At 39.5% G+C, this 14,700-nt stretch overlaps 1 protein-coding gene across 2 annotated transcripts in view; it reads right to left on the minus strand.

Annotated features, from left to right (window-relative positions):
- Positions 1–14,700, minus strand: part of LOC134354835 (DEP domain-containing protein 1A-like) — a 40,001-nt gene that overhangs the window by 13,607 nt on the left and 11,694 nt on the right. For both annotated transcript variants that reach the window (XM_063064196.1, XM_063064195.1), the window contains exons 4-7: positions 10,813–10,934; positions 8,611–8,741; positions 1,627–1,674; positions 354–494 (exon numbers count right to left, since the gene is read on the minus strand). In XM_063064196.1, the coding sequence (XP_062920266.1) occupies positions 354–494; positions 1,627–1,674; positions 8,611–8,741; positions 10,813–10,934 (442 nt within the window). The remainder of the gene's footprint in view (positions 1–353; positions 495–1,626; positions 1,675–8,610; positions 8,742–10,812; positions 10,935–14,700) is intronic.

The following is a 14,700-nucleotide window of genomic DNA, read 5'->3' on the forward strand; positions in this document are numbered from 1 at the left end:
ACGACACCAATGTTGTCCCAGGGAAGGGCACTAGGGCCAATACAGCTTGGCACCGGTGTCATCGCAGAGCAATGTGTGGTTAAGTGCCTTGCTTAAGGACACAACACGCTGCCTCAGTTGAGACTCGAATTAGCGACCTTCAGATCACTAGACCGACGCCTTAACCACTTGACCACGTGTCAACACACCTCTCTCAAAAGCAGTTGGAAAAATCACATCAAAATAATTAAATACTAATAAACCTTCAGCTAGGCACAATAAATCTTTCATAATGAGACCAATAGCAGTCGCACAACTACTAGTGTAAAAATCCATTTATGAGTTTAGATTATTTTGGCTTTTCTAGTACCTACCTAATATATTCACAAAGAGTTCATAATATTCAAATGTAAGCAGTGGCTCAGGAAGATTGATAAAGTAATCTGCAACAGTCTTAAATACATCTCGCTCAAAACCAGGATATGTTGGCTGGTTCAGGTCATTGTGCCGGGGCCCTGAATTAGAGTCATAAATAGCAACAAAAAAAGTAATGCAACATTGCACACTAATAAAGTCAAATCATTTCCGAGGACCTAAAAAATTAGAAGGGAAATGAGAATTACTAGCTCAACTTAAAATGAAGTCAAAGTCAGATTTCAAAATGTAAAGAGATAATTACTTCTACTTATTAAACAAACATTAGCACTTCATTTGTTTTATTTGTACTATTATCATTTGAGTCAGCACATCATGAGATTAGGACTCATTATAGAACAATCTCCTAATCTATTATACCTTTGGTGCAATCCTTCCATGAAAAGAGTGTAACAGTATTTTTCTAATGTCCATTCCTATGCAATACACATGTATTTGTTACAGGCCATCTATCCGATCTGCATAGCAATGCCAAGATGTGACATAATGGTACTGAGGAAAGTCCAGTGAACAGTCCCAACCAAAGGGCGGAAGAAAATTCTTCCTTCGCCTTAATTGCTCTGATGAGAGCACTTTCCTCAAGGATACTTCTTCCACTTTTCTGCGTCACTATTTTGCTTTTGATGTTCTTCTTTCTTGTCCATGTCATCGTCCCTCTACATAAGTCCTCACCTCACACTCTCAGCAAATCCACTACATCAGCACATGATGATTTTCACTCCTGATGTCATTTTTTCCTCCCTGCACCTTACCCACACTTGCAATCTACTCTTCATCTTTCTTTCTCCCTCCTGGTCCACATATGGCTATTCTCTTCATGTTCCACGTTAATCATTCTCTCTCTTGCTGTTATATCACTTGCCACCCCTCCCCAGTCCCCCTCCCCATTACTATTGCACTCTTGCTTCTAATCACATACTCCACCCACATAATCCATCCCATATACAGTAAAACAAATGACAGAAAAAAAAATCATTCCATGCATTCTTTGTCCATATTCCTGTGTCACACGCCAACATCCTTCCACATTGATTTCTCTGATATATCATCTCTTCTTCACACATTCCATTATCATCCACCTCTGAGCAACTTACCATTCCCTACTTCTCCATCACATCCAGCATTTTACATGGCTACAAAGGACAACTTTGTATCAATTCTGATAACTTAATCCCATTAGCCACATTGTGTTTTTGGAAATTATTGACTTACAGTTTGCTAGACACTTCATAGCGGACAGCACCCAATGAGGTAGATCTTCTGCAAAGAAACAGGTAGTTAAGGATCAAATTCCACATACTAAGTTTTAACTTTTATCACCCACTACGGTCTGACATGCCAAGACTCAAAATACAATTTGATAATTTGCTAAAGTTGAAACTACAATCACTTAAATTAGGGGTTGAAAATTGGCAGGAATGACTTAGATTTCTTATTTACAGTACTTGAATTTGCTTCGATTTAAAATTCTCTCCCAAATCTCTTCTTAGCTTTCTCTAAGATCAATAACCCCAATAACAAAACTCTTTCTACCCTCTCCATATCTTTCAAAAGGAAAATAAATAAAATTATAATGTTTCTACACAGAGCTATTTTTAAAATTAGATCTTTATTCAAAGGAAGACTTTTCTATATAGGGGAGTCACTATTAGATTATGAGAGAGTTGAAGGTGAGTATCAATTACACACACAAAGAAAGACAGGAAATGCAAAATGGAATTAGGGGAAAATACCGCAAATATTTTGAAACTGAGAACATGAAAATATAATTTTCAGTTTACCGAAGGTGAAAAGGACTTCCTGTTTCGATTAGTTGAGTAGTACCCATTTTCAGCAAGTCATAATGGAAAAATCACTGCAAGAAATTGTTTGTGCTAACAACCAAGATTTTTGTCACTTCCAAACTCCATTGCTTTGTTTTTTTAAAATCTGTGCCATACCTCCTTGAGCATCTTGAGATAATTTTACATATTAAAGAGATATTAAATAATGCATGTGGATATTTACTTCTGGACATACAGTATAGCAGTCCTTATCAAAAACAGAGATAAAATCTGTTTACATATTTGTAAATGCTATTAAATTATATTGTAACATTCAAGATTTAAGATTGTTTAATGTGAACAAGTGCAAAGGATAACAAAATAATTGTTACTCTGGATCCGACACAGCACAAAAAAAACCACAAGATAAAGAACAGGATAATAATAATAAAAAACACACATTAAGTATAAATACATAAAATAGCTTATATACATAGATTGATTGTATGTTCATGAAGTGATGCTAGGCACAGGAATGTCTGTACACAACAGTAATTGACAAAATATTGGTGGTTGGGGGTATGCACGGGTGGGTTAATGGGCGGAGGCGTTTATCATCTTGCCTGCCTGGAGAAAGTAACTGTTTTTGAATCTAGTGGTACTGGCGTGGATGCAATGTAGCCTGTTTCCTAATGAGAGTGGGACAAACAGTCCGTAAACAGGGTGCATGGGATTCTTCATAATATTACTGACCCTTTTCTGGCACCTTTCTGTATATATGCCCTTGATAGCAGGTAGGCTGGTGCTCCTGATGCATTGAGCAGTTTTGACTATCCATTGCAGAGCCTTCCTGTATGTTGCAGTGCAGTCTCCTGACCATGCTGTTCATTAGAATGCTCTCTACCGAGCAGCTGTAGAATGACACGAGTATAGATCTGCATAGTCCAGCTCCCTCCAGCCTCCAGAAAGTAGAGGCATTGGTGAGCTTTCCTGATCATGAAAAAAGTGCTCTGGGACCTTGAGAGGTTGTACAAGATGTGCTCTCCCAGGAAGTTTGAAACTACTTGCAGTTTCTACCGCTGGGCTGCCAATGTAAAGAGGGATGTGAGTGGTGTGAGTTCTCCTGAAGCTGATACGCACAGAGGAAGTGGTTATTTGCCTTGCACCAGGACATGAGCTCTTCTGTCTTATCTCTGTCGGTATCTCATTGTTGTTAGTGATGAGTCCCATCACTGTTGTATCTTCGGCAAACTTGACAATCTTATTACTCGGTTGTTTGGCTGTGCATTCATGTGTGAGCAGAATGTACAGCAACGGGCTCAGCACACAGCCCTGGTGGGGGGGGGTACCCACGTTGAGAATGATGGGGAGGGAGGGAGGGAGGAGCGGTTGTGCATTCTGACTACCTGGTTAGGAAGTCCAAAGCCCAGTTGCACAGTGGTGTATTTAGACCACAGCTACATTGTGAGTAAAATTCTAAATTCAATAAACTGAACAATACAACACATCTGCCACAAAGTCAAAAGCCAAATAATGAGAGTTTACAGTCAATGTGGATGGCTGAACAATAAGGAAAGCAAATTCAGGAGATTCTGCATGTCAAGAGATATTGAATGCTTGCTTTAAAAAGGAAACATATGGCAGATATGGATTACTGAAGACAGGAGATACTTAAGGCCAATAAAGGACCACAAACAAAAAAAAGTTGGATAGACAAAATTAAGAAAATTCCAAGCCATTTTAGACAAAAATTGGCTGCACAGCAGTGACACCTTGCATAGAACTCCTTAAACCAGCCTCCTGGGTCATTTCCCTTTGTTATCAGATCCAACACGGAGAAGGTTCCAGTGGTGAAAGTCTCATGTTAATTATAGTTAAATGAGAGGAACTTGTGGAACTACTGATATTTATTAGACCAACTGCAACTGGCTCACCTGTAGTAGTCAGAGGGGTGGAGGAGTGGCTGAAATTATGAGAATTTTAGCTCCCTCCCAGCATGCTTCTAGCTACTGTTCATTCACTTGAAAACAAGCTTGAAAAGCTCAGAGCAAAATTGGTATTTCAAAGGGAGATCAGGAATGCTATGTTCTTTGTTTCACTGAAACATGGCTCTCACATGATTCACCTGACCTTGCAATACAATCTGATGGCTTCTCCATCATTTGTACAGACTGTATGATACCCTCATCCAATGATCAATGCTTTGTGGTGCATAGATGTGTCAGTCTTAGCTGTATTCTACTTCTCTGACCTGGAATACCAACTCAAACTGCTGCCCCTTTTATCTACTGAGGGAAATCATGTTCATCTTTTGTTAGCAGTTTATGTATCGCTTCAAGCTAGTATCATCATGGCAAGGAATGAAGTATACTTGAAAATTAACTCTGGAGACAGAAAACTCTGATGCTTAATTCATCATTACTGGGGACAACAAATCAAGCTAACTTCAGTAACGTACCCTCCAAATGCAACCAGTGTGTCTTCTGCCTTTGCAAGTCAGAGGGATGGGGTTAACAGTCATTTTGAGCAGGAGCTTAGGAGACGATGGCACCTAACGGCGACTCCTTTGCTTGCATCTTCAGAAACAGCTCTATTTCTATCTTTAATGTTTCTATTTTTCCCTTTCAGGGTTCTTTTGAAGACCTTGACCTGGAGTTACACGCTGACTTCGGTTCTTTGTGGGAATAGGACCCACTCTCAGGGTCTCACGACTGGCTGCTATTCGATATACCAAGGATGCAGCCTAGAAGACTAGCGCGCCTTCAGGGTTTCAGGATTTCGTGGCTCCACAGGCGGGCGGACTCAAGGTTGGTGCCACCGCCTAGTGTGTTGTGGGAGTACACGGAAGATCGAAAGCAGTGAGCTGGCTGCTGGCGGTGTGCCCAGAGACCCGAGTACTTTGGGCACAGAGCTCAGAAAAAGTGACGCAACAGACTTTTAATATCGTTAATCAGCGAATTGCTTGTTATGTCTCCCCTCTCGCTGTGAAACGGGAACACCTCTTTTTCCCTTATTAGGGCAAGAGAGAGAGCCTGTGGCATGTCGAATTACTGGGTGAACGAGTAGTCTTTGGGGTACTGCAAGTCTGTGTCTTTATTGTTGCTTTGCTGCACGCTTGAGTGCTCGGTGGGGGGTGCCGATGCTTTTTTGCTGGTGGGGGAGGGAGGGAATTGTTGCTTTGCTGATGCTTACGCGTAGGAAGGGGAGCTGGGGGGGGTTTCGGGGTTCTAACATTTAACTGTCATTCATTCTTTGGGGGCACTCCTCTGTTTTCGTGATGCTTGCAAAGAAAAAGAATTTCAGGATGTATGTTGTATACATTTCTCTGACATTAAATGTACCTTTGAAACCTTCGAAAACAGAGTTCCACAAGGCACAAATTCCCCACCCACTGTGTCTTACATCTCGTTGGCGGAAGTTAAATTTGCTTTCTTGAAGGAAAATTTCCTGAAACTGCCAGAACAGATGGAGTCCTTGTACACTTTCTGAAATTGTGCACTTACCAATTGGCCACTGACATTTTTGACCTCTCACTTTAGTAATCTGAGATGCTGGAACCTGAAAGGTTGATGACCAGAATCAAGAGCAGCTTCTTTACCAGTGCTATCAGATTTCTATACGAACAGCCTCGTATATATCGGATGCTGCCACATTCTCAGAATCTGAATTTTACCATTCTTGGACATTCCTTTATTGTCGATTCAGTATTTTTCCACTACTTCTGATTGCACTACAATCTCTGCACTCACTGTCTTTATTATTACCATGTATACCATTTAACTTTGACTTCATGTGAGCAAGGAATTTCATTGCACTTCTCTTGTACTGTATATGACAAAAAAGTAATCTCATCCAATGTAAACATGAGGGTAACTAGACAAAGGAGGGAGCCTTGGGGGCACCGATATGGCAATCTGTACATAGACACAGAGTCAAATCTTAAATGAACGCGTCTCATCTGTATTCAGGGAGAGGGTGGTGATAACCTAGAGCCTAATGTGAATGGATGCAGTTTTGATGTCGCAGTGACAATAAGAGTGGATAAATCCCTAAAGTCTGCAATGTATCCGGTATCCTGGGCTGCGATATGAGGATTTTTAAAACTTCTCTAACCATGGGCAAGGTGCAAGATGACTGTAGGACAACAGGTGTTAATATCTTTATTCAAGAAAAGCAGCAAGGATAAGCCAGATAATAAAGAAATGGGCACCTCAAGTCAGTAGTATAAATGTATTGGAAAAATTCAGGAGCACTGGATTAAACAGAACTTGGAAAGGCAGGGCTTAATCAAAGATGGTCAGCATAATTTTGTTTGGAGGAAATCATGTTTGACCAATCTGATTGAGTTGTTTTGTAATAACAACAAAATTTATTACTGAGGCCAGTGCAGCTGATGCTGTCTACACAAACTCTGCTAAGACCTTTAGTAAGGCACCATCAGACAGCTGGTCCAAAAGGTTAGAGCCCATGAGATTCAAGACACATTGGTAAATTGGATACGAAGTTGGCTTGGTAATAGGAGACAGAATACGATAGTGAAAGGTTGCTTTTGAGACTGGAACCCTGTGACCAGTGCTGTACTACCTGGCTGAGAGCTGGGACCCTTACTGTTTGTTATATACATTACTGACTTGAACATAGAAGATAGGGTTAGTAAGTTTGCAGATGATTTGAATATTGGCAGTGTTGTTGATAGTGAGAAGGGTATTCTTGGGTTTTAGAAAAACAGTGATCATCTGGACAAAATAATGATGTAATTTAATTCTCATAAGTATGAGGTAATGCATTTTTGGAAAGCTAATAATGTAGGAAATATACTATGAATGATGGAGGCCCCTCAAGATGGCAGCATAGATAGATAAAGTGGTGAAGGTGTATGTGGTGTTTGCTTTCATTGAACAGACCACATAAAGTACAAGAGTATGGAAGTTATCATACATATCATACATGATGGAGATGGAGACGGACTTAAGATGCCGCTAAACGGCGACTCCTTTGCTTGCATCTTCGGAACAGCTCTATTTCTATCTTTAATATCTTTATTTTTCCCCTTCAAGGTTCTTTTGAAGATGCCGACCTGGAGTTACACGCAGACTTTGGTTCTTTGTGGAAATGGGACCTGTTCTCAGGGTTTCAGGACTGGCCATTGTTTGACACGCCAAGGTTTCGGCCTGGGAGTCCGGCTCGTATTTGGAAGCCTAAGATCTCGGGGCTCTGGAGACATGCAGATTGAGGGTTGGTGTCACTGCAGGACACCCGTCTGCCGTCGGGGGAGTTGGAAAATCTACTGCTGTGAGCCCGAAGACCCGAGATCTTTGCAATCTTCAGGCACAGAGCTTGAAAAAAAACGACGTAATGGACTTTTAACATCGTAAACCAATGAGTTGTTGTTATGTCTCCCAGCTCGCTAGGAAAATGGAGACACCTCCCTCTCCCTTACTAGGGGGAGAGAGAACCTGTGGTTTGTCGAATGCCGGTCTTTGGGGTAACTGCAAGTCTGTGTCTTTGCTATTGCTTTGGTCACGCGTGAGTGCTCGGTGGTGGTGCTGATGCTTGCTTTTTGCTGGTGGGGGGAGGGGGGATTTTTGCCGGTTTACGCGCAGGAGGGCGTAGTTGGAAGGGAACTTTGGGGTTCTCACGTTTAATTGTCGTTCATTCTTTGGGGCACTTCTCTGTTTTTGTGGATGTTTGAGAAGAAAAAGCATTTCAGGAGGTATATTGTATACATTTCTCTGACATTAAATTGGACCTTTGAGCCTTTGATATTTAGTCAGGATATAAGTAGATAGTGTAGAATGTACTGTTCTGGTCACCATGCTGCAGGAAGGACACAATTACACTGGGGAATTTCCAGCGGAGTTTCACCAGAATGATACGCGGTAAGGCACATTTCAGTTATGACGAGATAATGAATAGACTGGGTTTGTTTGCCTTGGAGTAGAGAGACTGAAGTGATCCTGATAGAGGTATACAAAATTATTAAAGGCATTGATAGGATAGATATTGGAAACTTTTCCCAGAGCAAAGCTGTATATAATCATATGGCATACATTTAAGACAAATGACAAGAGGCTTAGGGTGGATTAGATGAAGATTTTTTTCATCCAGAGGGTGAACGGAATCAGGAATGCAATGCCTGCTGGATGACTGTGACAGGTACTGTCACAATATTGACGATAACAAGAACTGCTGAAGTAATGAAGGCAATGGACCAAGTGCTGATACTGCACATGGGAACAATACAGATAGTCAGCATATGCTGGGCATGGTCTGTTTTCAATGCGGTATTACTCTGTGACACCATAACTAATGACATCAATGGAAACTAGTATTTCCCATATTGATACCAAGCAATTGCCATTACTATGAGTAGTCTTTGCCATCCTCAGAATGTAATGCAAGGGATTAGAGACACAAAAAAAGGTAGTCTCACCTGATTTGTCTTGTAATACAACAACGCCATGTTTACTGATGTTACATACATTGTATACAATATTCTGAGAAATAATTTGCGAGAAATCCAGCACATCATCCAGTGAAGCTAAGCCCAAGAGTTTCTGCAGGCTGGAACAAAACAGATTATGGTACAGAAACTTGGAATGGCATGATTTATAGCAATTATTTCACTACCACAAGTACAAGCTACCATAAGTTTATAAAATTTATCAATAGTGAGAGAACTATAATTTCAATTACATTTTGTCAGTTAGATTATTGCGAGTACTTAACTCTTCAGTTATTTACAATATCTTTTAATACACGAGTCTCACTGAAACTTAACGATAATAAAAACAGAAATGTACACTAGATGCATGCTTGAATACAATGCAAATATGATTATATAGTAGGAATTCATATGTTTGGCCTTGTAAGACAAGAGTAAGACAACTACATTTTTTGGTGGGGGGAGCATTGATGCAAAAAAGTTTATTTGTTTTCAAATAATCTATTATCTTCAACATCGTAGCTATATCCTAACTAGCCAGGGTTTCATGCGTTAAGAACAGGTTATTAAAATTAAATAATTATTTATCCAATTTTATTGTACCTGCTGTAATGATAAGAAATAAAAAATGAAGTTTCCACATTTTATTGATATATGACAGTTTTGGAACTTTAAGAATGCAATCCATCATTGTAACTTTTTTTTTAAATATCAAGCTCAGTGCACATTGATAAAATAAACATAGCTGAATGAAACCAAACAGGGAATTTAAAACCCATCTGGTGCTTGTCATTAGTGCGAGACTAATAATTTCAGACAGGGCCCAAACCAGCAAAATCTCAAATTTTGTATTGCTCATTATGTTCAAAACAGCTGTTATTCCTCACCCTAAAAAGATCCTCTCATGCTACTCTGACTTGCCAATGGTCTGCTATCACTTCCTTAATAACATTCTAGCATTTTCCTTATTAAAATATCAGGATTACTGATTTGTGGTTCTCTGATTTCCTTTTTGCATAATCAGTGGGATTAAATTTGCTATCTTCCAGTCTCTGGGAACTGTTTAAGGTGCATGGAATTTTGGAGATGACGGTCATGACTTAATTTCTATTGGCCTCTACTTTCAAAATGTTGGAATGACAGTCAATTTCTGGGGGTTTAATATCTTTAAATCTGAATAATTCCTTGTATCTTTTTATTTTCAAAAAAGAACATCTTTCTAAATTCCTTCTAATCCTTTCACTCTAGACCTATTATTCTCCATTATTTCCATGAGACTTGCGTGGAGTTAGACATAACATATTTTAACTTCTATCATTGCAATGTTCACCAATTTCATTCTTCCAATTTGTCTGTAAGGAGTCCATATTAACTTCTATTCTTTTTAACATACCAATAGAAGCTGACCAGAAAAACTCAATTTACTTTCTTTCTTTCCTTGCATATCAGTCTTTCTTTCTCAAATTTTGAATATCTCCCAATCAGACTCATTGCTCTTTTCATACAACATGGCCAAAGTCTTTTCCTTTGATCTGTTAGTACTTTTAACGTTCCTCATTAGCCACTATTGGATCACTTTTCTTCAGTTTTTGTCGTAAACTGTGCATTAATTCCTTAAATTTTTAACCTTAAAAAGTCTATTGTCGTAACTATGAATGCCGTTTTGTAGTCTACTATAGCCAACTCCAACTGGAAACTTTAAAGAATGGACTGGAAGCATAAAAATATTGCCTCAAGATTAAATGTTTAGAGTAAAAATGTACTGCATTAGTTTCACTCAAAAGAGGGGTAAAATGCAGAAAGATAGGTTGATTCTAGATGATACCATTTAAAACACTTTCTAATTGGAGAGCTCATCTGTAGTTTTAGGGATGGTCGTATAAAATTGGCTAGGACTTTTCTATAGAGCAGTTTCTTTAAAAAAATCAAGGCTATGTGGAGAAAAAAATTGTTTACATAGAGCTTTCACTATTATACACATTCTAAAGCACTGAATAGCTGTAAAATTAGATGGAGAAATACGACAGAACTAAAACAGAATGCAGAAAATTTGATTTAAAATAAATTGAATTAAATAAATTACAAAATAAAAGTCTTGATGCAATCTTGACTAATAGTAACCATGAACAATTCCACTTCAGAAGTTTCATAGTGGTCTATCATTCTATATTTTGTCACATCATGACTTACTGATTAAGTACAACTTCTCTCCAAGCTTCCTCAATGTCACTCTGAGTAACTGGTCTGGTGTGTGTCAACTGTTCATCAGAAGTGACCACTGGAACCTCCTTATCCAATTCTTCAGTATTCACCTTGTAATAAATAGACAAATTTCACATAACCCAACAAAAATTAGTTTGAACTAACTCATTTCTAAACTAAAATATTAGAATATGGTAATTGCAGCCTGGTTACTTATCCATACCAAATAGAAGGAAACCCAAAGTACAGCAGCAGGAAATGATTCATTATGTTCATGGAGCAGCACCTTAAGTAGCATAGGGATATTGGATAATGGACTAGACAATGCTAGTACTTCTGATTGGTACCAAAACGTACACACAATTGTGTTTTGGGACAATTTCCAAAAACCTTCTAGTTTCTTGGATTTACTAAATGAACTTTTAAAATGCATGCTTGCCTGCATGGTGGCAAAATGGATTGGTACCCTAAAGCATGAAAAGACAAAACAAATTGAACTATTTGCATTAATCAAGGAATCACACTGTAGGAGCCATTCATCAGCATTGTATTCTGTGTTGCATGTTTATTATGGTAGTTAGTCACGTGGGAGGCGGTGTGGTAAAACAAAGGGACTTCATGTATTTATACTTTATTCTTGGCAGTTTAGAGCTGGGGCACAACAGATGTCATATCTTTTGCTGTATGCTCAATGTTGCTTAATTACAGTGCCTACAAAAAGTATTTAAACCCCTTGGAAGTTTTCATGTTTTATTGTTTTACAACATTGAATCACGGTGGATTTAATTTGGCTTTTTTTGACACTGATCAACAGAAAGACTTATTGGTGTCAAAGTGAAAACAGATCTCTACAAAGTGATCTAAATTAATTACAGCTATAAAACATAAAATAATTGATTGCACACCCTTCAAGTCAGTATTTAGTAGAAACACACACGGCACACAAAATGCTGCAGGAACTCAGCAGGCCAGACAGCATTTATGGAAAAGAGTACAGTCGACGTTATGGGCCGAGACCCTTTGGCAGTATTTAGCACATGCAAATTTGGCAGCAATTACATCCTCGAATCTGTGTGAAGAGGTCTCTATCAGCTTTGCACATCTGTACACTGCAATTTTCCCCCATTTTTCTTTACAAAACAGCTCAAGCTCTGTCAGATTGCATGGGGATTGTGAGTGAGCAGCCCTTTTCAAGTCCAGCCACAAATTCTCAATTGGATTGAGGCCCTGACTCTGACTTGGGCACTCCAGGACATTAACTTCGTTGTTTTTAAGCCATCCCTGTGTAGCTTTGGCTTTATGCTTGGGGTCATTGTCTTGCTGGAAAACAAATCTTCTCCCATGTTGCAGTTCTCTTGCAGACTGCGTCAGGTTTTCCTCCAGGATTTCTCTGTATTTTGCTGCATTCATTTTACCCTCTACCTTCACAAGCCTTGCAGGGCCTTCTGCAGTGAAGCATCCCCACAGCGTGATGCAGCCACCACCATGCTTCACAGGATGGTCTGTTTTTGATGTCATGCCAAATGTTGCGTTTAGTTTGATGGCCAAAAAGCTCAATTTTGGTTTCATCAGACCATAGAATCTTCTTCCAGCTGACTTCAGAGTCTCCCACATGCCTTCTGGCAAACTCTAGCCAAGATTTCACGTGAGTTTTCTCAACAGTGGTTTTCTTTTGCCACTCTTCCTTAAAGCTGCGACTGGTGAAGTACCTGGGCAACGGTTGTTGTATGCACAGTCTCTTCCCATCTTAGCCACTGAAGCTTGTAACTCCTCCAGAGTTGTCATGGGTTCACTGGTGGCCTCCCTCACTGTTTCCCCTCTTGCACAGTCACTCAGTTTTTGAAGACGGCCCTGCTTTAGGCAGATTTACAGCTGTGCCATATTGTTTCCATTTTGTGATGATTGACTTAATTGTACTCCAAGGGATATTCAGTGACTTGGAAATTCTCTTGTATCCATCTCTTGATGTGTGCTTTTCAATAAGCTTTTTGTGGAGTTGTTTGGAGCATTCTTTTGCCTTCATGGTGTAGTTTTTGCCAGGATACTGACTCACCAGTAGTTGGATCTTCCACACACAGGTGTATTTTACTACAATCAATTGAAACACCTTGACTGCACACAGGTGATCTCCATTTAACTAATTATGTGACTTCTAAAACACCAGTGATGATTTAGTGTGTCATATTAAAGGGGGTGAATACTTATACAATCAATTGTTTTGTGTTTTATATTTATGATCAATTTAGATCACTTTGTAGAGATCCGTTTTCACTTTGGCACAAGTCTTTTTCTGTTGATCAGCGTCAAAAAAAAAAGCCAAATTAAATCCACTGTGATTCAATGTTGTAAAACAAAAAAAAAGAAAACTTCCAAAGGGGGTGAATAGTTTTTATAGGCACTGTACATTTGAAATCACTGAACTCTACTTAACTTTGATGAAGTACGCCTCAGTGCATTTAATATCGCTAGTTTTAGTTTCATAAATTTCATTGCTTCAAGATTGTGTTTTTCTAGTTGCTAATAAAGGATCGAATACTTTTCTTTAACTCTGTGGAACATTGTTATTGGATTGAATGGAGGGCATGTCATACAATGATAATTACCTGTGGGTTTTACCAACCCAGTATTGGTTTGTCCTAGTGGGCCACTGCACACACAACTAAATAAGCTTTTTGTTCTTAACATAAAAGTTAGCTAGAGGTCCATCATTATAAAAACCTCATTACCAGGTTTGTGATTTCCAAACCAAAGGCAAGGCAGTGGATGTCATTTATTTGGATTTTCAGTAGGCGTTTGATAAGGTGCCACAGGAGGCTGTGTAACAAGATAAAATCCTATGGTGTTACAGGAAAGATACTGGCATGGATAGAGGGATGGCTGACAGGCAGTGGGCAGCCAGTGGGAAGAAAAGGAGCCTTTTCTGCTTGGCTGCTGGTGACTAGCGATGTTCCTCAGGGGTTAGTGTTGAGACCGCTATTTTTCACATTGTTTGTCAGTGATTTAGATAATGAAATTAGTAGCTTTGTGGCAAAGTTTGTAGATGATACGAAGATAGGTGGAGGGGTAGGTAGTGCTGAGGAAGAAATGCGATTGCAAAAGGACTTAGACAAATTGGAAGAATGGGCAGAAAAGTGGCAGATGGAATACAGTGTTGGGAAAAGTATGATAATGCACTTTGGTAAAAGGAACAATAGTGCAGACTGTTATCTAAATGGAGAGAAGGTTCAAACATCAGACATACCGAGGGACTTAGAAGTCCTTGTGCAAGACTCCCAGAAGGTTAATTTACAAGTCGAGTCTGTGGTAAAGGCGTCAAATGCAATGGTGGCATTTATTTTAAGGGGAATAGAATATAAAAGCAAGGAGATAACGGTGTGAGCCTTTATAAGACACTAGTCAAGCCATACTTGGAGTATTGTCAATAGTTTTGGGCTCCTATCTCAGAAAGGATGTGTTGTCATTGGAGAGTATCCAGAGGAGATTCACGACGATGATTCCGGGAATGAAGGGGTTAACATATGAGGAGCGTTTGGCAGCTTTGGGCCTTTACTCAGAATGCAGGGGATCTCACTGAAACCTACTGAATGTTGAAAGGACTAGATAGGGTGGATGTGGAGAAGATGTTTCCAGTGGTGGGGGTATCCAGAACTAGAGGGTGCAGCCTCAAAACTGAGGGGCGACCCTTTAGAACAGAGGTAAGGAGGAATTCTTTTGGCCAGAGAGTAGTGAATCTGTAGAATGCTCTGCCAGAGACGGCGATGGAGGTCAAGTCTGTGGGTATATTTAAGAGAGAAGTTCATTGTTTCCTGATTGGTCAGGGTATCAAAGAATATGGTGAGAAGGCAGGTGTAGGGGGTTGAGTGAGATCCGGGATCA

The sequence above is a fragment of the Mobula hypostoma genome, chromosome 12 (assembly GCF_963921235.1).
Source record: "Mobula hypostoma chromosome 12, sMobHyp1.1, whole genome shotgun sequence".
Taxonomy (NCBI): Eukaryota; Metazoa; Chordata; class Chondrichthyes; order Myliobatiformes; family Myliobatidae; genus Mobula; species Mobula hypostoma.